This window comes from Perognathus longimembris, chromosome 5 (assembly GCF_023159225.1).
Source record: "Perognathus longimembris pacificus isolate PPM17 chromosome 5, ASM2315922v1, whole genome shotgun sequence".
In the NCBI taxonomy this organism is placed as follows: Eukaryota; Metazoa; Chordata; class Mammalia; order Rodentia; family Heteromyidae; genus Perognathus; species Perognathus longimembris.
The window spans coordinates 5,024,276-5,045,481 of record NC_063165.1 but is presented as its reverse complement, the minus strand read 5'-3'; the positions used below and the strand labels follow the sequence as shown (position 1 = coordinate 5,045,481).

The window sequence follows — 21,206 nt, the reverse complement described above, 5'->3', positions numbered from 1 at the left end:
GAATTCTAGATTGGATAGGAGGATTGGGGGGCGGGAGCGGGGAGACCCTCTCTGTCCAGCATAGAAAAGTCAAGTATTTATCCTCAGAGCCTCTGGCTCCAAGACTGCCTATGGTCTATAATTGAAGACTGTGGGAATATCTTACTGTTCTATGATCTTCCCACACATGCGCGCTACCAAAGCTGGTTCACATGAGGACAGAAACCCGCTCCCCACACTGAAGCACGGCAACCAGTCACCGAGAACCATTACAAACCAGCGGGCTACTGGTTCTACCTCACATGAACAAACACACACACACACTCAGGTCAGGTGGGAGGTGGGCCTCTCAGCCAGCTCCTAGAAGTAGGGATGCCAACGCCTCACTCGCCTCACTCCACGTCCTGGAAATGGCTCTTGATAAGATCTGTGTTTTGTGTTAAAGGCAGTAACACATGAATCATCATTTCAAAACAAAACATAACACCCTCTTTATCAGGAAATGTAGCAAAACATTAACCAGTAGTAAAACTAGGTGAAAGCTACATAGAGTTTGCGTATACTATCCTTTTACCTTTTTTCTAATTTTAATTTTTGTGTGCGACCACACTGGGATTTGAATGCAGGGCCAGGACACTATCCCTTGGCTTTCTCTGTTCAAGACTGGAGCCTTCCTACTTGAGCCACAGCTCTACTTCCAGCTTTTTGTAGGCTAATTGGAGATGGAAGTCTCACAGACTTTCCTGCCTGGGCCAGCTTTGGACTGTGATGCTCAGATCTCAGCCTCCTCAGGAGCTGTGATTATAGGTAATCTTAACTTTTTTTTTTTAAGTAAAAATGAGTGACAGGAGCTCCACATCCCCAACTGGCTCAGTCATTAGCTGCATAATCTTGTTCTTCTGTTAATCCTGCAACTGTCAAAGATGGCGGCCTTCCTAAAAGACCAAAACACCACAAGGAAGAATACCTTTGGGTATTCTGAAACAAGGCTGTCTCTTAACTGGATCAGACGGGCTCTGCTCCCTCACCCCCACCATGCTGTCTATGCCCAATGGAGGGGATGCTGCATTACCAAGGCCATGGGGTGAGCCCCCCACCCCCCCCCCCCAAGCCACTGAATTTCACCATCATCCAGCCATCTCTTCAGAACCCGGATGTGAGGCAGTCCAAACACAGGCTGCCCATTCCCCAGAACAAACCCTAGAGCATTTGGTGTAGCTTTCAGCCTATGTGAGACGAGGTATTAATAACCGCTTACTGGCACCAAATGAAAAACACACAAGTCCTAATCTTCACTCTTGAACGCTGTCCAGGTTCTACGTAATCTGAGGCTGCAAGGGCCAGAGCCATGAGCAAGCTTGGTGAGTGCAGGCGGTGGTGGCGGTGTGGTGAGACTTGGGTTTTGAAGCCAGGATTGGTAGCTTAACAAAATTTACTGGTTGTAGAAAAAGCAAACTTGCCTCAGGGGAGGTGAGCTCACCTCGCCATCCTGACAGCAGCCCCTGGTGGCCAGTTCGGTACACTTGCTCTGAAAAGCTCTTGACCTTCTCTTCTTAATGAAGGTCGGGTACACATAATGGGGGGGGGGGGGGAGGGGAGGGTGAAGAGGGAAGCAGAAAAATCCAAACTAAGGTGTGCCTGGAGCCCTCCAAGTTGTCCAATCATTAGATGATGTGCCTCTTGTATTAATTTTTTTTTTAAAGAAGTCTTTTCCAAAGTAGTAAAATCTGATGGTGGAGCCCAGTGGCAGAGCACTTGCCTAGCACTTCTGAGGCCCTCCTTCCCACCCACAATGCCATAGACAAAGAAAGAGGTTAAGGGGGAGGGAGGGAAAAAGAGGAAAAGAGGGAGGGTAGTGGCGAGTGAGGGCAGATTTACTTTTAAAAGGTTCAAGTCACAAGACAGAAGTCACTTAGTCTGAACATAATTTCATTCCTTACTTTCATAAAACTCCTGTGAGGAGCATGGATTCCTACACAACATAAAGTGACATCTGCCGGCCGCTCTGCGGACAGCCCCGCTCGGCACGCTGACGTCCATGTGCCAAATGCTACAATATAAGGAATTGCCTCTGCTAACAGAAACTTCTAGAAGATGCTATCACCATTATGCACAGATATGTGTATGTATATGCATTTGGATACACACACACACACACACACACACACGATTGTGAAGCCCAATTTCTGGTGCCCCAGTCACACCATTTTACTAAATAAATCCGAGAATGATCAGAGGCCTGCAGCCGGTTCAAAGACAGGGAGCACTAGAAGGAGAAGCAGTCGTCAGCCTCAAGCCGACTCCTTCATCAGTAAGGTGCACTCAGTCCTCAGCCATGAGAGAACAATCTGGAAACAATCTGCTGGGCAGCTGCCTCATCAACAAACTGTTTATTGTAAGAAAGTGGCTGGGTCAAAGGCTAAACATCAACCCACACAGAAGGCATACAGAGCACAAATCAATACCGCCCTGCCAGGGAAAGCCAGGCCTCAGTGTGGGGAAAAAGGAGCTGAGGACAAAACCTGCACTCAGAACCCAGTGTAGTTGTATGTGCTGTCACTCTTGCCCGTGCGCTCTTTTCACAGTGGCCCTACCACATGGGCTAAATATTGCCTTCAAAAGACAAATTAAAAAAAAAACTTTCCAGCCAGGTTCTAATGGCTCACGCCTGTAATCCTAGCCAGTCAGGAGCTGCGATCTGAGGACCGAGGTTCAAAGCCAGCCCGCGGGAAAGTCCATGAGACTCTTATCGCCAATTAAACACCAGAAAACCAGAAGTGGTGCTGTGGCTCACTCAGAGTGGTAGGGCGGCCAGCCTTTAGCAAAAGAACTCAGGGGCAGCACACACACAGGCCTTGAGTTCAAGGCCCATGACAAGAAGAAGAAGAAGAAGGAAAGAAGAAGGAAGACGACGACGACCACTTTCCAGATCCATGTCTCCGTATCTCCTCACAAGTCACAAGGGTTACCTGGGTCATGACCTGGGCCCAGGCCCCGGGATACAGCCTGTCTCTAAATGCATCTGTGGAGAACCCAAAGAGTGGCCAGGAGTGAGGATCTACAAAGGAACTGCTCTATCTTAGGGGCAACAATGGTCTTGTGAATGTTTCAGAGGCGCATACTGCAATACTCACTCCACAGTATGGATTGGGCTCCAAATTGCCCAGCAGGAGGGGTGGGGGTGGGCAAATGAAGTAAGACTAGCCAGAGACAGATAACTGCAAACCGGGGTATGTTTACCATCTACTTTTGTATATTTGAAATGTTTCTACAAAATGTTTTCCTTGACGTGTGTTCATAGTTCAACAGCTGCTTCAAAAGAAGGAAAAATGTTTTCTTAAATCTAAGCGAAGGACTGACCTACCAACATAAATATATGAACTCCCCAGGAGCGCAGGCGCAGACACGCACCGCGGAGCCACCAGGTGTCCCGCCTGACCGGCTTCGGGGCAACGAGGGAGGCAGAGCTGTTTTTACTCTGAGTCAAAGCTGGAGAAACAGAAAGGAGTGTGATGCACGGCATTCCCGGGCCACCCCACCACCCCCACACCAGACACAAAGGAAACCAAAGGACGGCACTCAGTGGGCTGGGGGACCTTAGAAGGGGGCGCTTGCCTGACATGCATGAGGCCCCCATGGTAGATCCCCAATAAGGCAGAAAAAGAAAACCCTCCAATGGCGAACGCGAAGTTACATCAGAGCCGGTCCACTCGAGCTCCACTGCATCAAGAGCAGGAGAACATCTGTGCGCTAGTAAGAAAACTCAACGGGCAGAAAATGGTAAGCAAGTCCTTAAACACACACACACTTTGAAAGTGGAACTTCCTTTGTAAGTGTGAGGCCAATGGATACGGCGCTGATCATTCCTAGGACTGAAACGTAAAATTAGTCTGAGAAAGAGCCTGATAAAAACAAAAGGCAGAAGCAAAACAGTCCTTCACGGTGCTTAAATCAACTAACTACAAAAGCTCTCTCTCAAATAGAAAACTGCTTAGAGTTTTCAAAAAGGGAAACTGAGGGAAAGTGAAGGAAGGGATGACATTGTCCAAAAAAGAGATGTGCTCACTACCTGACTTATAGAATGGTAATTCCTTAATAATAATAAAAAATAATTTTTTTTTAGGGTTAGGGATTTGACTCGGTGTTGGGTTTGATTCCCAGCATGCACACACACACACACACACACACACACACACACACACACGTTTTACTCTAATTGCTTTGTCAAGACCAGAGTAAATATTGCAGAGAAGGAGAATGAGAAAGCTCCAATTTTCTCCCTCTTTTCCAACAGAATTGAGAAGCATCCCGTAAAGAGACTTTGGTGGCAGGCCTTTACAGAGCCATCTTCTCCCACAAAAGTCAGGAGGCCAACCCGAGATGCCACCCCCAACCTTCATCTCAGAGGAGAATCTTATCACAAAGAAGAAACTCTTCAGAATTGTGGACTTTTTGATCCTTCCGTCATCATATGGGTGCAAAAGCCTCAGGAAAGCTTGGATTGTCTAGCATATTAATGTTGCCACTGGAAAGTGGTAGACGCTCATAATCCAGTATACAGTAATGATGATGACAATAATAATAAACTAGAAATAAACATTTGGTAATTTTAAACCAAAAAAGAATATAGATATGCCCTAGCCCTCCTCCAAAAATTAACCATCGTTTTTGAATCTCTGAAACTACTGTTGATGTTTCCTTTAAAAGCTGTATTTCTTTGTTTACAGAGATTGAAAAGAGGAATTAACGATCTGAGTTAAACGGTACATAATGTATACCTGTATTTCAATATTACACAGACATAAAAACACTTTTCATGTTTTTAAGGTAGCAGCTTACGATTTTATTTTATTTTTTAATAAAAACAGGAAAGGGGATTAACACTGCCATCATCCAATTACCTGTGCAGGAAGCAAGTCACCAGACGCTCTTCTGCATTCCTTCAAGTTTTTCAAAAGTTTCTGTTTTTCATTTTACTTTCTCGGGCGTTCACACTTTGCTGCAGGAGGCAAGCTTGCTGAAACTAAAAGCTTTCACAGCTCAGTGCTCGAGGAAGGCCCGCGATTCCTAACACCAACAAATGGAGGGGCCTCTGCATAGAATGGGAACTTCAGTCTAGGATGCCCAGTGGACAGAGCTCGGGAAGCTTCTCCACCTTCCCTGACTCTGGCACGGGCCGTGCCCTGAGGGGAAACCTCGGCCTCAGAGAGGCACGCACTACACCACCAGTGTCGGCGGAGCAACAGAAGGGCACTTCGTTCTCAGCAGAACTCTCCAGCTATTTGGACCTGTGTCTTTTCCTCTTCAAGACCAGAGGCAGGGGGCTGGGGATATGGCCTAGTGGCAAGAGTGCTTGCCTCCTATACATGAGGCCCTGGGTTCAATTCCCCAGCACCACATATACAGAAAATGGCCAGAAGGGGCACTGTGGCTCAAGTGGCAGAGTGCTAGCCTTGAGCAAAAGGAAGCCAGGGACAGTGCTCAGGCCCTGAGTCCAAGCCCCAGGACTGGCAAAAAAAAAAACAAACAAACAAAAACAAAAACAAAAAAAAAAAAAAGACCAGAGGCAGGTTCTACTTCTGCACTGTTACCTTCTCCTGTGGCTTAGAAAAAAAAAAGCAGGCGCTGAATTTAAATGAACAGGTGGTTCCTGGGCATATTTATATACGCACATGTATGTTTATACATGTGTATATGTACATACAGCCAGGTATATGTAATGAAAAAAAAATCAAATACCCCTAAAATGATCAATTAAAAGAAAATATTCTCAAGAAATTGTTTTCATTTAAAACCAGCTGATGAAATGAATTTGAAATTGGAATTATTTTTTATAAACTTATGTCAGTTCTGTCAAGATTAAGTAAGAAGCAAAACCAAAGTCATTAACGCCAGTATTTCTACATCCTTTAAAATGTGTTCACTTTTCATAATGATGTTAAGAGAAGGCTTTGGGTGTGGGAAATGACATTTTCCCCACTGATTGCGTTATTAAACTGACGTCTCAAAATATTTTAAGAAAGAAAAAAACACCCCGCAACCATCCCCAGGCAGAGGAAGCATGAAGAAGGTGCTAGAAAGGCTGAGTACCTGGAACTCTGAGCTGATGCCAGGCAGGGCAGAGCCAGACCTAGACCTAGACCTGTGGGCCCCACGGACCTCCTCCAGGTGGGCAGGCGGGGGGCAGGCCGTGAGCCACAGGCCACCGTAAGCAGACACGCACGCTCTCCTCCATTCCACAAGCCAAGTGCCTGACGGACAGACTGACTGCCTAACTTTGGCTGCACTCCCCAGGAAATCGCGCCAGCTTCCTGGGGAAAGCTGCATTTGACAGCTGGAGAAAGGTGCCCACAGGACCCGAGCCCCCTTCTGGGTTGCACCCCGCTGTGTTGCCCCCCCCACCCCATCCCCCTCAGACTGGACGGCCTGTCAAGCCCACGGCTCGCCTGTCGGTTCTGATACCTCCACACACCGCAGACACCTTTCCAGAGCAGTCTTCTCATGGTATCGGCGTGATGAGAACAGACTGTGCACCAGGGAAAAGATGGCGCTGGGGCCCGAGGCCCCGCATTCCTGAATTGACAGATGGACGCCGCCAGCTCCACAGACAGGAGAACGGCACTTGGCGGGGGGGGCCATCTCTAGTCCAGATCTCCGCTTCTACACCTGGTCACAGCACTGCCCTCTGATCGTACCCTCTTCCCCGTCCCGGGGTGGGCTTATTCTCTGAGATACAGTGCTGGGAGCTCAGAGACAAAAGTCCGCTCTCCGGAACGTTCCAAAGGCCTTGTAGAGAGAACCGGCTTCGGTGACTGCCGGGGAGGTGGCGTCCACCGTGCCCGCGCACACATGGCAGCTATTAGGGAGGTGGTGGACGGAGGAGACAAAAGCACTGGGTCTTACAGGGTTTTGTTTTCACTTCAGAAGAGCCTGTTTCCCATCCAGGGCTTTGTGACTGCATAAACGGTGGTATAAATAGTCCCAAGAAATCAAGCTGCCCTTCCCCACCAGTGTGCAAACCCCAACCCCCCCCCCCCACACACACACATACACACAAGAAGGCAAATGCGGGACAGGGTGTCCCTCCACCTCCGCTCACACCCCACAGCCAAAAGGCAGCGTGGAGAAACCAAAACGCAGCCCCAACGCCACGAGCGGGCGAAGGTGCGTGTGGCCCCCGCCGGTCCCTGCCCCGCTTGGAGTCTGAGGGAGGGCAGTTCTGAACATGCTCGTGGAAACCGGAGGCCAACGCAAAGCCCGGTGACTAAAACGCTTCTCCTCCCAGAACCCAAGTTAAAAAAAAGCAGCAGCAGCTGAGGAAAAACACTCACATTATTTCTTTCACATTTCAATGTCAGGCATCCTGTCGCCTTTTGCTCGGGTATTGACGTTTGATAACAGGAAGTCAGTCAGGACGAACAAAAGCAATGTTGGTTTGGGACCAGGGTGAAGGACGGAAGAAAGGAGAGAAAGAGATGTAGGAAAGACCCTTAAAAACACTCCTAGCTGCAAAAGCTTTGAAGGTCTGCTTTAATCTGGCAGCTGCTCTCAGCTCTGCCGCCCCGTGGAAGAGCCTGCCCCCCCGGCCCCCCCCAGCCACCACGCGGCAGAAGCAATTCAGAGCGCACCTGGAGCCACAGCTCCACAAAGCCTTTTACAGGAATGCTAACCGTTTTCTTCTTACTGTGCATTCAAGAGTCGGCACTAGGACTTGGAGCTGGGAGAAGGAAAGGCCTTCAGGTCACATACTTTCCTAAATGATGGCAGGTAAAGAGGCTTTTACAATGGGGAGTTACATTTAACTGGTTAGAAAAATCACCAGTCACCAATGCCTATAATCCTCGCTACTCAGGGGGCTGAGTATCAAGGTTCAAAATCAGCCTGCGCACTCTTATCTCTAATTAACCAGCAAAAAGCTACAAGTGGAGCAGTGTTCTCAAGTGGTTGGGCACCAGCCTTGAGCAGAAAAAGCAAAAAGACAGCTCCCAGGCTTCAAGTTAAGCCCCAGTACCCACACAAAAAAAGAAAAAAAAAATACACCAGCCTCTTCATTGTCGAAAAATCCTGCTTCCAGGCCGAGGATGTAGCTCACTAATAAATTATTTACCTGGCATAAATGGGGCTCTGGATTTGATCTACAAATAAAAGCTAAGAGGCCTTCTCTGGACTTCACTTGGGAGATCCAGAAGAGACAGTAGCAGAGCTGGGTACGTGGCTCAAGTGGCAGAACACCTACCTGCCGAGCAACCATGAAGCCCTGGGTTCAAATCCAAGTACCACCAAAAAGAAAAAAAAAACCCTGTCTGATATTGATTATAGCAGAAGAGATAGTGTTATGTGTAAAGGAGTCAGCTAAAACTACAAAGTACTCCATAAAAATGAGAAATTCTCTCTTCTTCCAGAAACTTCCACAGCAAGGGGCTTCTACTTAGTAGGTATTCTGCTGTCCAGTAAACAGAAGTGTTCAGTTGGAGGAGAGTGAAGGTCATGCGGTACAACTTAGTCTGTTTCTTCATAGCACAACGGATATCAGAGAAGAAATTTCCATTTCACTAAGGGTCTGTGTGCCAAAACGTTATGTTACATACCATAAATGTGGATATAAAAAAAGAAATGTAAGAGAAAAAAATTCCTGCTCTTAGGGGAGGAACGCAGAGACACAAAGCCTATGGTGCCTCCGACCACGTAAAATAGTATTTATGTAAATGAACTCCTCCGGGCAATGGAAAAGAGAAAAAAGAGAAGAAAATCCCCAAGTGGAAGGGACTAAAACTCTAGACGTTTTAAGGATATGTTTACAAGTATCAGAATTACCCATGCCAACATTACCTAGTTTTTAAGGGAGAGAATAAAGTTTCATAGTAAATAATTTGGGGTTGAATTAAAACAAAATAGCCTATATTACCCTTTCCATAACTCCCACAGTCCTACAATCACACACACACACACACACACACACACACACACACACACACACACACACACACACACACACACACACAGTGGCGATTCTGCCTGATTTCTTCAACAACAAACTCGGTTGTCGTTTCTTGTTAGAGCTCCTTGGCGATGCCCAGGGTGAAGTAACAGGACTCCACCTCGCCGGACTCCTGCCCAGTCAGCGGCTCCCAACTCTCCGACTGCCCACGCACAGTTAGCTCCGGGCCACAAGGAGCACCCGCAAGAGTCCTCAGTTGTTTTTCATCTTGGATCAAAGTGGCCGTTCCTCCGCCCTGCTCCGGCATAGGAGCCTGTCTGAGCAGCTCTGCCCGCTCCCGGCTCCCGGAGCAAGGGCCATCTGGCCGGTGGGGTGTCTACTGCGACTCCCTGCGTGAGTGGGAGATGGGCACACAATTCAGGGTCCTGGCTGGTCCCCGTCAGCTAGCCCCAGTGCGCAAAAGCCCAATTCGCTTCCTGTCTGCCTCGGGTACACACCGCAAGGAAAGGAACCCAGAGAAACACAAACAGGACGGCTAGCTTCAGAATTACGGGTTTTCTATCAAATTAAATTTTATACGAAACAGACCTATGCAAATGTGCCCCTACAGCATCAATGAGCTGCGCTCTTTCTGGTGTTCTACAAGGAAATTAATTGTATCTTCTCTGTGAAACTGGTGTCTCTCGCCAACACAAGCACGCCCTCTCCGGGAACAGTGCCTTCGGATGTCCCTGTCACCCATTCTGCCCCCACCAGTCGCTCCACAGCACGCTGTGGAAGCACACAGCAGAAGCCATGTGGAGGACTGCAGACAGGAGAGATTCGTGGAGAAACAGCCCAGAGGGTCTGCCCAGTAGCTAGAAGGAACGTTCCAGCAGCCCTGGGCACGGAGACTTGGAAGTAACCCAGCAAACTTTCCACCCATGTGGGTGAAGGCAGGCTGAGACACTAAGGCAGCCGCACCCTACCTCAGAGCTGACAACCCACCGCCCTGCTCAGTGAGAAGACTCTGATCAAAAGGAAGCCCACTCAGCTACCAGAGCCTGCCCTGCAGCACAGCTTTCCTTCCTTCCTCTTCCTGCCACACAAGGGGACTGGGGTAGGTGGTAGGATTTTACAATTACCCCCTGGCTGTGGTGTTGGGACACAATCAGGCTCTCAGTGCATCCCTAGCAAAAGCCAGCAGTGAACGGTATCTTAGGTGAGTGTTTTTCCTTCCTGGGACATCGTGTAAATCTCCATTTATATCAAGGTATTACAGAAGTACAGGGTGCTATCCATAAATCTACTATGCCTGCCATTCACCAGAAAGATCAGTGTCATGGAACCAAACTGAATAAACACAGCTGGTGCACAGTGAAAGTATTTAGACATTGCGAGTATTTATTTTGTTCTTTCATATCCCATACTATAATAGGACCTACTACAGAATAAAAGTTGGCACAGAAGATGAATATTATGAACTGTGACGTTGAAATGATTTCTATGGACTAAAAGAAAGTGCCACTCATATAATGGAAAACTTCAAAATTACACTATGTGACTGAAATCAAGAGAACAAATTAAATTTCTGGCGTACTAAATTTATAGCTAACTCAAGGGGTCTGTAGCTGAGGCAGCCTAGCTCAGCAGCGACACCTTGTGGTGAAAGCAGAGCATTTCACAGTTAGCAGGAAGGGGCACAGAAACCTCATCCACAGGCAGGAAGGACTACAGCAAAGCCAAAATCCTCTTTCTGTAACTCAATTCAATGGGGATCAGTGAGGTCTACCAAACAGGGCTAAGGGAATTAAAACCAACAAACAGGAAGTGCAAGCCATCTTTACTCCCAATCTCTAGTCTGTATCTATACCCAATAGCCCAGGTGTTCTGAAATGTCTCCCGGCCTGGGCATTGGGCAAGAACTAGAGGAATCAGCCGGCCTGGACCATCTGGGTCTGGGTCTGTTTGCAAATTAATTTGCATGATTATCATTTCAAGGACTTGTATTTCAGGAAAAGAAAATACAAAGCTCTGACTTCTACAGTAGCTTCAAGGTCTTCCAAGAGGAGTTAATAAACAGTCAGAAATGGGCTGGGGATATGGCCTAGTGGTAAGAGTGCTTGCCTCCTATACATGAGGCCCTGGGTTTGATTCCCCAGCACCACATATACAGAAAACGGCCAGAAGTGGCGCTGTGGCTCAAGTGGCAGAGTGCTAGCCTTGAGCAAAAAGGAAGCCAGGGACAGTGCTCAGGCCCTGAGTCCAAGCCCAGGACTGGCCAAAAAAAAAAAAAAAGGAAGAAATGGATGTATACAGTACTATAATCTCTCACTATGTGTGTCTCACACACATACACGCACGCATGCACACACACAGCAGTCGAAATGAGTAACTTGAGAGGGAAGACAGAACAGTCCATACAACAGACATCCCAGGAGTGACAAGACCAAACAAACAGGACTCAGAGTAAGAAGCAAGCAGGTGATTGTTGCATGATGAGTGGAGGCTGAAAAGTGACTGTTTTTTTTGGGGGGGGGGAAGGGGAGAACTGGAGGGAAGAGTTTGTATATGTGTGTACAGAGCAAATATTTGCTTTAATCTTACTCAAGCATTTCATTCCCACGGTTTGTGAATGGGTGAGTTAATATTCCCCCAATTTATTACTCAGTAGGAATGTATCCCCTTCCTGGCTGCTCAGACCATTTCAAGAAGTAGGAGCCTACAGTGCGTCTTAACATAAGCGGGCACACAACACAAAATCTCGGCCTAGGTATTTCAGTTATACTCATCCCAAAGATTACACAGAAGCTCCAAAAGGCCATTTGCGGGTAAATCAATCTGAAGTCACTCTGTCCTCTCCATTTCTCTCTCCAAAAATCCGAAGTTTGAGTCCCGAGACCAGCAGAGCCAGAAAAGGAGAGCCAAGCGCAAGTCTGCTCTACCTCACTCCCCGCCTCCGGGCTGGAGCCGGGAGCCTTACACTTCCACCTCAGCTCTGGGGAAGCATGGAGAGGCCTAGGAGAGGGAGAGCCACACTGCCCTGGGGCCAGTAGCTGTTACCCACATGGCCTGCCCCTTCCTCCAAGGGGGTCATACTGAAGAACTTGAAGCTCTGAGGACTGCCTTTATTTCCCTATCTAGATGTGGCACAGGACAGAAGGATGCTTTTCCTTCTATTAACCGATCACGCAGAGCAGAAGTGACATGGAGCTTTGAATTCCATGAAGATACAAAAGTCACACCATAGCTGGGCACCAGTGGCTCACGTCTATAATCCTAGCTACTGTGGAGGCAGAGATCTGAGGACCACAGTTCGAAGCCAGCCCAGGCAGGAAAGTCCATGAGACTCTTTATCTCCAATTAACCACCAGAAAAGCCCTAGCCTTGAGCAAATGAGCTCAAGGACAGCACCCAGGCCCTGAGTTCAGACTCATGACTGACCAAAAAAGTCACACCATTAACTCCCAAGAGCATTCATCAAAGCAGTCCAGGAAGCAGATATGTGGCTCGGGTAGGAAAGCACCAGTCTTGCAGTCTTGAGTGTGTGTGTGGGGGGGAGGGGAAGCCAAGAAAAGCTTGAGGCTTTGAGTTCAAACTCCAACCCCCCACCCCACCCCCACCCCCATCCCCACTGAAAAAATTTCAAGCTGCTAAACACTGGGCAATGAAAATGCTCTCCCTAAATGAAAAAAAGAATTATTGCTGTATTATTAATGTTCTAAACTGAAAACATTGCCTTTAGTCTTTTGAGACTAGGTCGCAGGCATTGACTTTATCAGGTACATTATATGCTTTTTAATTCATCCAACCACCCAACAACAACAATATAACAATAATTTTCATTGCCATTTACTTATACAATTTACAGATATTATTTCATTTAACAGTTATCTCTTGTAAGTTATTGCTCAAATCTTATATCATTCCTCCCCAAGGAAGCATATAACACCTAGATAGCTCGAAGAACAGCTCTCCTCTGGAAACTAAGCTTATCAAAAGAGGAAGTCTAACCTATAAAGAACATCTCTCTTTTTTTTATTTTTATTTTTTTGCCAGTCCTGGGGCTTGAACTCAGGGCCTGAGCACTGTCCCTGGCTTCTTTGTGCTCAAGGCTAGCACTCTGCCACTTGAGCCACAGCACCACTTCTGGCCTTTTCTATATATGTGGTGCTGAGGAATGGAACCCAGGGCTTCATGTATACGAGGCAAGCACTCTACCACTAGGCCATATTCCCAGCCCCTCTTTTTTTTCCCCCTTTACATTTTTAAGCTAGTACTGGTGTGTGAACTCAGGGCATTGCACTTGCTTGGCTGGCACTCTACCACTTAAACCACACCTCCAGTCTTGCTTTTTTGTAAGGTATTTTGGATATAGAGTTTAGTGACCTTTGCTTCTCAGGCTGACTTTGAAGCGCAATCCTCTAATCTCAGCTTCCTGAGTAGTTAGGATTATAATCCTGGTAAGCCTCTTCTTTAAGACATGTTGGACCCTGGGATACCAGCTCACTCTGGCAAATATTCTAAATTCAGACAACAAATGCTGTCAGGGATGTGGAGAAAAAAGAACCCTTACTGCACTGCTGGTGGGAATATAAACTAATACAACCACTCTGGAGAACAGTCTGAAGGTTCCTCAAAAAACTAAACAGATATTCCCTATGAGCCTGCTATATACCACTCCTAAGCATCTACCCTGAACATCAGGAACCAGGCCACCACAAGGACACCTGCGCATTCATGTTCACAGCTGCACAATAGCCAAGATGCCCTAGATGCCCCACAACAGATGAGTGGATCGAAAAACTGGGTACCTATACATAATGAAATTTTACTCTGCCATTGGAAGGGATAAAATAATGGCATTCATAGGGAAATGGATGGAACTAGAACAAATCAGGTGGAGCTAGGTAAGCCAAGATCAGAGAGGCAAACAGTGCATTAGAGAGAACCCTAATACACAGAAGTTAGATTTAAAACACAACGGGATATGACAAAGTATATACACGATTCAAGACACCCACATACAGTGAGACCAAAAAAGGACAGTCTTGGTAGAAAAAGCACTAAATTGTAATACCCAAGCACCTCTTCTTATGTATATAAAATAATATACATACTGAAATGAACTCCAAAGATAAGGAAACAAAGGACCTTTTCTTAATTTGTCCTATCCTTTTTAGATGACGCTGTATTCTTTACCTCATATACGGTGTACACGCACGCACATCCCAGCGAAGGCGGGGGGGGGGGGGGGGGAGGCGGCCAGGCAAGGAATGCGAGGAAAGCAGGTGAAAACGTACAGCAGCGGAGCTCACCAGCTGCACCAGGCATTGACGGAAGTGAACCAAGCAACTCATGGGCGGAGATGGGAGGGAGGGAATGAGAGAGAAAGAGGGAACAAATGACTCTCAGCAGAAGGAAAGAAATGTACTTAATACTTGACATACATATCACCTCTAAGACAACAATAATTTTTTTTAAAAAGAAATGTTGGGGTAATGGGTTTATTTTGCTCTCCTCAAGGGAAGACAGGTAAGCTTGGCTTGTACAGTAACCTGAATTGTTAGGTGCTTATATGATTATGTCACTAAGCTCAGACTTGCCACTCATGGGAGAGACAGCTGAAAGAGACCCACAGAACAATTTGTCACAAGGAATCAACAGCACGTCACAGTAAGGATAGATTAGTGGGGACACACACCTGGAGAATCTGGCGGCCTGCCCAAAACAAGGTATGAATCACAGGCAACAAACATAGACAGGGCCAAAAGAGTTCCAGAACACGTGCCCTTTACACGCCATGGACAGAGGCCTAAGATCCAGAGTTCTTTGCCACAAGGTGGCAGACATCAGCACAACTGGACCCAAGTGGTGATTTCCCACCCACACACTTGCTGAGCAAGCCCAGCTCAGAATGAGGCTCCTGGCCCCCAACAATCGTGGTGCCAAAACACAGTTGTTCCTCAGCACCAGACACCAAAATCTACTGATCGACACCAAAATCTACTGATGCCCAAGCCCCTTATACAAAATAGCACAGAACAGAATACAACCGACACTCGTTGTAGGTCCAACACACCTTGCTTTTTGGAAAGCTCATACAACTTAAGTGCTGCATAGAATCACCACCAGACTCTATTGTTCAGGGAAGAGTAACATGAAAAGACTCCACACATGTCCGGTACTGATGCAAATTTTTTTCAAGTGTCTTCGAGCTGAAGTTGGCTGAATGTACAGATGTGGAACCTCAGATGTGAAAGGTGACGACCCATGCAAGGATCGATCCCCTTCCCTGAAAAAAGGTCCAGAACTTTCCAAGTATGGCGGCATACACTTGCAGTTCCACACTTAAGAGGCTGAAGCAGAAGGATCTCAAGTTCAAGGCTAGTGTGGGCTACACAGTGAGACCCTGTCTCAAAAGAAAAGGGGGGTGGGCAGGGCACAACCTCATACCTAACACCTCCTAACTGCATAGTTTTCTCTACCTGCTTTACATACAAACACTCAAAAAATTAAAGATTCTCACACACCATTAAGATGGTTTCTAAGGTCGGCACAGTGACTTATGCCTGTAATCCCATCTATTCAGGAAGCAGAGATCAGGAGGATTCTGGTTTAAAACCAGTCTGGACAGAAGGTTGGCAAGACCCTCATCTCACCAGAACTGCGTGTGGCCGAGTATGGCTGTCATTCCAGTGATTAAAAGAAAAATACAAGACCTCCCTTGGAACGTAACTAAGGCCTGGCAAGCACAAGTCCAGGTCCAAACCCTAGTAACAGCAAAAAAGAAAAGACTTTCAAACCCAAGCTCAAAATAGAAATCAAGATCAACCCAATGGAAACAAAACAACAGGTCACAGATCTGAGGAGGGGTCGCCCCAAGGTGAGTGTGCTCGCCCTGGCCAAACCCACAGACTCACCTCGGTGGCCAACAGTAAGGACACGGGTGTTAAGGCAGGAACTTGTCGAACCTCACAGCTGATGCCAAGGGCAGTCAGGATTTCCTGAAGGACCTCGTATCTTCTCATATTGCTTGACTTGAGCAAATCAAAGTCTTGTTGGGTTTGCACTGTGGGAGAGCGTGGAGGTAGTTCTAGATGCACCTGAGGACAAAGACACCAGTAAATTCAGGTGACTTACAAAATGACGAGAAAGTCTCTGCACACGTTGTTCTGAAAACTTGAACATGGTCTTTTTATCAGCAACATACAAACTCTGAACCTGACCTTCTAGAAAGCACTAGCAAGCAATTCCAAGAGTAAAAATATTAAAATGAAGCTGGGCACCGGTGGCTCATGCCTATAATCCTAGCTACTCAGGAGACTTGAGATCGGAGGACTGTGGTTCAAAGCCAGCCCTGGCAGAAAGGTCCATGAGACTCTTATCTCCAATTAGCCAGCAAAAAGCCAGAAATAAAGGTGTGGCTCAAGGGACAGCGCACCAGCCTTTAGCTAAGTGACAACACCCTGTCCCTGAGTTCAAGCCCAAGTACCAGGACAGAAAAAAAAAAACAGAAAAACAAAGATGAGAATGTGGCTGCCGGGCTAAGGGCGTGAGGAGTCCGTCCTGGGGAGAGCTACACACACGGCAGTGACTAATCACCAAGCTTCACATGACCTTGAGCAAGCCCCTGGACTCAAACAGGCTTGGGCTGAGAACGCACCTGAAGTCACCGGTGGACCCAAGAAGGCACAGGGATCCTGCTGGAAACTTCCATTCTACCCAGAAGTTCCAGTGGGGACACCCCTGGGAGGACAGTGCAACCGGCCTTCGTTCGTTCTCCAGCGCGTGCAGGAATGTCAACAGCTGCAGTGCCGCTTCCCTGGGCCCGCCCTCCACCCGGCTCCATTCTGGGTTTGGTCCAGGTTTTGCTGTCCGGGTAAAATAGCGCCACCCACCGACATTCCTGTCTTGAATGAGGGAAGGTACTGGGACCTTTAGCTTCCTTAAGAGCAGATTTTAATCATAATTAATTAATCAATTTAAAGCTTGGAGACACTACAATACGGGCATCCAGAGGGGAGACCTGAGCTTGTTTATTTTCACCAACCATACGCACTGGGAAAATTAAAGAGCATGGAGCCAGCCTGATCTGTCGATTCACGCCCGAGGCTTCATCAAGCCACATCTAACCTGCAGCTATCGGATGTGAACCGTGGGGACCGATCTACAGAGGCTGGCAGAACGCTGTCCAACAGGGTCTCGCCCATTTGGCCCCGGAGAGAGGGAGGCACAAAGAACCCCTCACAGAGCCCATCCTGTAGGCGCGAGTCTCCTCCACTCTAGGTGGGGGCCTCTGCTCTCAAGCGCACAAAGCAGGGCTGGGTGGACACATGGCCCAGGGGCGTGGGCATCCAGAGGGGACCTTGCGGGTGGCAGGACTGTGCGTCCAGCAGCGCTCAAGGAGAGAAAGAGGCACGGAGCAGAGGGCTCACAGCTTCACTGGATGTCACGTCTGCACAAACATGTCCAAGGAGCACACGCAGAGGAACGCACTCAACTCCTTCCCACACTACCCAGAGCTACACCAGAACCCCGAGTTCACAGGAGAAAGACACTGAAAGTGGAGAAATGCCCTTGCTTCTATTCCAGTTTCAGGACTGAGGCTCCGGCGCCATGGCAGAGTGCCTGCCCACCGCGCACAAAGCGCTGGCTTCCACCTCCAGCACCACCTACATCAGGAGACTTGAGGTGTTTCTACATCCCCAGTTCTGTGCCTGGACAGAGAACAGCACAGGGGAGAGTGTGCACGGCGGGTTGGCGGGTTCGCACCTACACCTCTCTGTTGCCACACCAAAGTCTCACCCTCTGTTTTAATGTTGTTTCCATAGTGACAGCCTATCTCTGCAACTTGGCCTCTTCTAAATGGAAGGCTTTTCAGTTGGACTGAAAGGCAGAAATAAAAACAACTCCAGCTACCAACAGAGGGTACTGGCATCTGGTGGTTAGAGACCAGGGAGCCACTAACCATCCTGAAAGGCTCAGGACTCCCCTCAACCACAGGGAATTAATTACCCGGCCTAACATGTCAATGGGGCCATGACTGAGAAACCGGGCCATAAAAGCAGAACCATTCTGCAATGAACATGGCAACAAACCTTGGGCTGGGAAGGTGGCTTAGCAGTAGAGTGCTCGCCTTGCAGGCATGAAGCCTTGGGTTCGATTCCTCAGCACCACATACACAGAAAAGGCCAGAAGTGGCGCTGTGGGCTTAAGTGGTAGAGTGCTAGCCTTGAGCATAAAGAAGCCAGGGATAGTGCTCAGGCCCTGAGTCCAAGGCCCAGGACTGGCCAAAAGAAAAAAGAAAAGAAAGAAGACAAACCTTTCATTAGAATCTGTTTCACAGCTTTATTCGGACAACTTCATGTCAAACTCCTGGCCCATTTGATGATCAAATATTGGCCTCAATCCACAGCCTTAAACATTCCCAACAAACTCCTTCAGTACTACAAGCATCTGAACATTCCCTCCTCTTTCTGTTTTGGTAGCACTGAGATCTGAACTCAGGACTTCACATTTCCAAGTTGGTGCTCCAGCATTTGAGCCACGCCTCCAGCCCTGTTTTCTTTTCCTCCGTCTTGGAGATGGGAGTCTAAAAAGCTTCCATCTCCTAGACCTCAGCCTCCTGAGTAGCTAGGATTACAGGCGTGCGTCACCGACTCCTGATTCTCTCTTTAACACGCTGAAGGCAAAGTTAGAAATAAGCAACAGGTTTGGCCCGGATTGCCCCACCTAGCACACAGCTGTGTTCTGTCCTTGACGTCTTTTATCGCCTCTTACAGGGTTACATCCTAACTGGATTTATGACAAAGATGAAGACTATGAAATTGAGCAGAGAAAGAGGAAACTAAGCAGCCTGTTGTAATCACGGTATCAGGGTGACAGAGGTCTGTGGAGAAAGCAGTGACCCTGTCACACAGAAGACTGGAAGTCATTTAAAATCAAAAATGACATCCTAATCCTCTGAATCTGATTTGTGAGCCTGCATCATATTGCCTTTTGTTTCCTAGGACAAGCCTGTGCTATCAAGTTTTATGACGGTCCTGGGGTCGGCTGAAATGGTGCGCCAAGCAGATTTGCTATGGAACGCAGGGAAACGGATCACATTTTCTAGTACAAGTCTGCACTGAGGTGGTAAAAGCCGTTCTTCAAAACTGAAATATGGCTCTAGGAAGTTGGGTTTTTAAGTGGATTTTCTGAGAATGCACCGTTACTATAGTGACCATACTTGCAGAGAAAAAGATAAGAGGGACATTTATTAGGCCTCCAGAAATGAAGCCATGTGGCCCACAGCCCTACAGGAAACTGGCTGGGGTTATGCGTGTTCGTCTGTCCCAATGTCCAGATTGCTGAATTTTAAGGATCTCTGCCTGAGTATTATTTTACAAACAAATAAGGAGACTTTGGAAGTACAAAGAAACAAACCTATACACCCTCAAAAGATATGTGGTCAGAAAACCCAAAAGACTGTAGCTTCTATGAGGACTAGAAACAGACATGGTACACGGAACGAAAATAAGCTGAAGAAAGCAATTCTATACCCAATGAAAGGTTTCCTATGACAAAATGAAGGCTCAATCTGCTCGTTTAGAAGGCTTCCAGGCAAAATGGGTCCATTCCCTTAGTTCCTCATTAGATCTCGGGGTCCTTGGGGTGGAGTATATTCATTTAACAACATCTGACCCAAGGCTTTAAAGGTTTTCAAGAAACAGCGAGGAATGCTGAAACAGTCTCTCAACAAAAAGTTGCAGGGGAAAGAAGGAGCAGAGGACTTCCCAGCCACTTTCAATTTTCCTTCCTTCCTCTGCCCATTGCTTCCTCACCAATGGAGAAACATGCCACAAATCTGGATCACAGTCCAGGTGTGCACCCAGGCAGGAAGTGATACCCTACATCAAAAATAACCAATGGAGACCAAAGCCGGCGGCCCGTGCCTATAATCCTACCTACTCAGTTAGCCAAGATCTGAGGATTGCAGTTCAAAGCCAGCTGGGGCAGGAGAGTCTGTGAGACTCTTAGCTCCAATTAACCACCCTCAAAAAGGAATGGGAAAAGCACTAAGGCACCTGTGACTCAATGTGGTAGAGCACTAGCCTTAAGCACAAAAGCTCAAAGGCAGTGCCCAGCCAGGCCCTCAGTTCAAGCCCCTAGACTGGCGCACATGCACGCGCACACGCGCGCACACACACACACACACACACACACCCCAAAAACAGGAGCCAGATGCTGGTAGGTCAGGCCTGTAATCCTAACTACTTGGGAGACTGAGCTCGAGAGGATTGTAGTTTAAGGCCAGCACAAATAGAAAAGTTTCCAAGACCCATTCTCAATTAAGAGCAGAACACAGTGTCACAGGCTGTTCTGTGACCCTAGCTGCACGGGAAGCCTACCGTAGATGGACTGCAAGGACAAGGAGCAAAACCTTGTTTAAATATTTACCAGAAAAAGTCAAGGCTGGTTGCATGACTCAGTAGTGAAAGTGCCCAGTATCACCAAAATAACAACAACAATAACAGCCAATGCAAAAAAGGGGCACAGACATGAGTCGGCGGTAGAGCACCAGCCCAGCAAAAACAAGAATCTAAATTAACCCCCTCCCCCAAAAGATGAAAAATTAGCATGCCATAAATCTAAAAAATTATTTGTTTTGTTTTGTTTTGCCAGTCCTGGGGCTTGGGACTCAGGGCCTGAGCACTGTCCCTCGCTTCTTTTTGCTCAAGGCTAGCACATTAGCTCTTAAGCCACAGCACCACTTCCGGCTTTTTTCTATATATCTGGTGCTGGGGAATCAAACCCAGGGCTTCATGTATGCAAGGCAAGCACTCTACCACTAGGCCATATTCCCAGTCCCTATTTGGGGTTTTTCTCAACACTTGGATTTTAAACAAGACAAGTCTGAAGACAAGACTTTAGGATTTATAACACTAACTCCACAACAAGCTTCATTATTTGAACACCACAGTCACTGAGGTTAGAATCACTAATGCTAGGTCTGTCAACTTTCTACACTATACAAAGGTTTCATTTCCTTGTCTAGGGTATACTTTGAGACAAGAAAGCAGGTAATCAATTTTATAAACATGGCTGCCAGTAAAGGTCAAGAGTTTTCTGACTCATCCTGGAGTCAGGTTAACCCTAACACCTCCTGCCTCGCTCCCCATCTCCAGAGTTCTGGTTAACCAGGGTACTGGTGGAATCCCTAAGCCTTCCATTCACAAGCCGAGAACAAAGTAACGGTGGCACAAGACACCTGAGCGCACTGAGAGCGCGTGCCCTGCCCCAGTCCACCCAGGAGCAAGGGTCACAC

At 47.5% G+C, this 21,206-nt stretch overlaps 1 protein-coding gene across 1 annotated transcript in view; it reads right to left on the bottom strand.

Moving 5' to 3' along the window:
• Positions 1-21,206, bottom strand: part of Hlcs (holocarboxylase synthetase) — a 130,461-nt gene that overhangs the window by 97,896 nt on the left and 11,359 nt on the right. Inside the window, 1 exon segment of the mRNA XM_048346243.1 lies at positions 15,820-16,002. Within this exon segment, the coding sequence (XP_048202200.1) occupies positions 15,820-16,002 (183 nt within the window).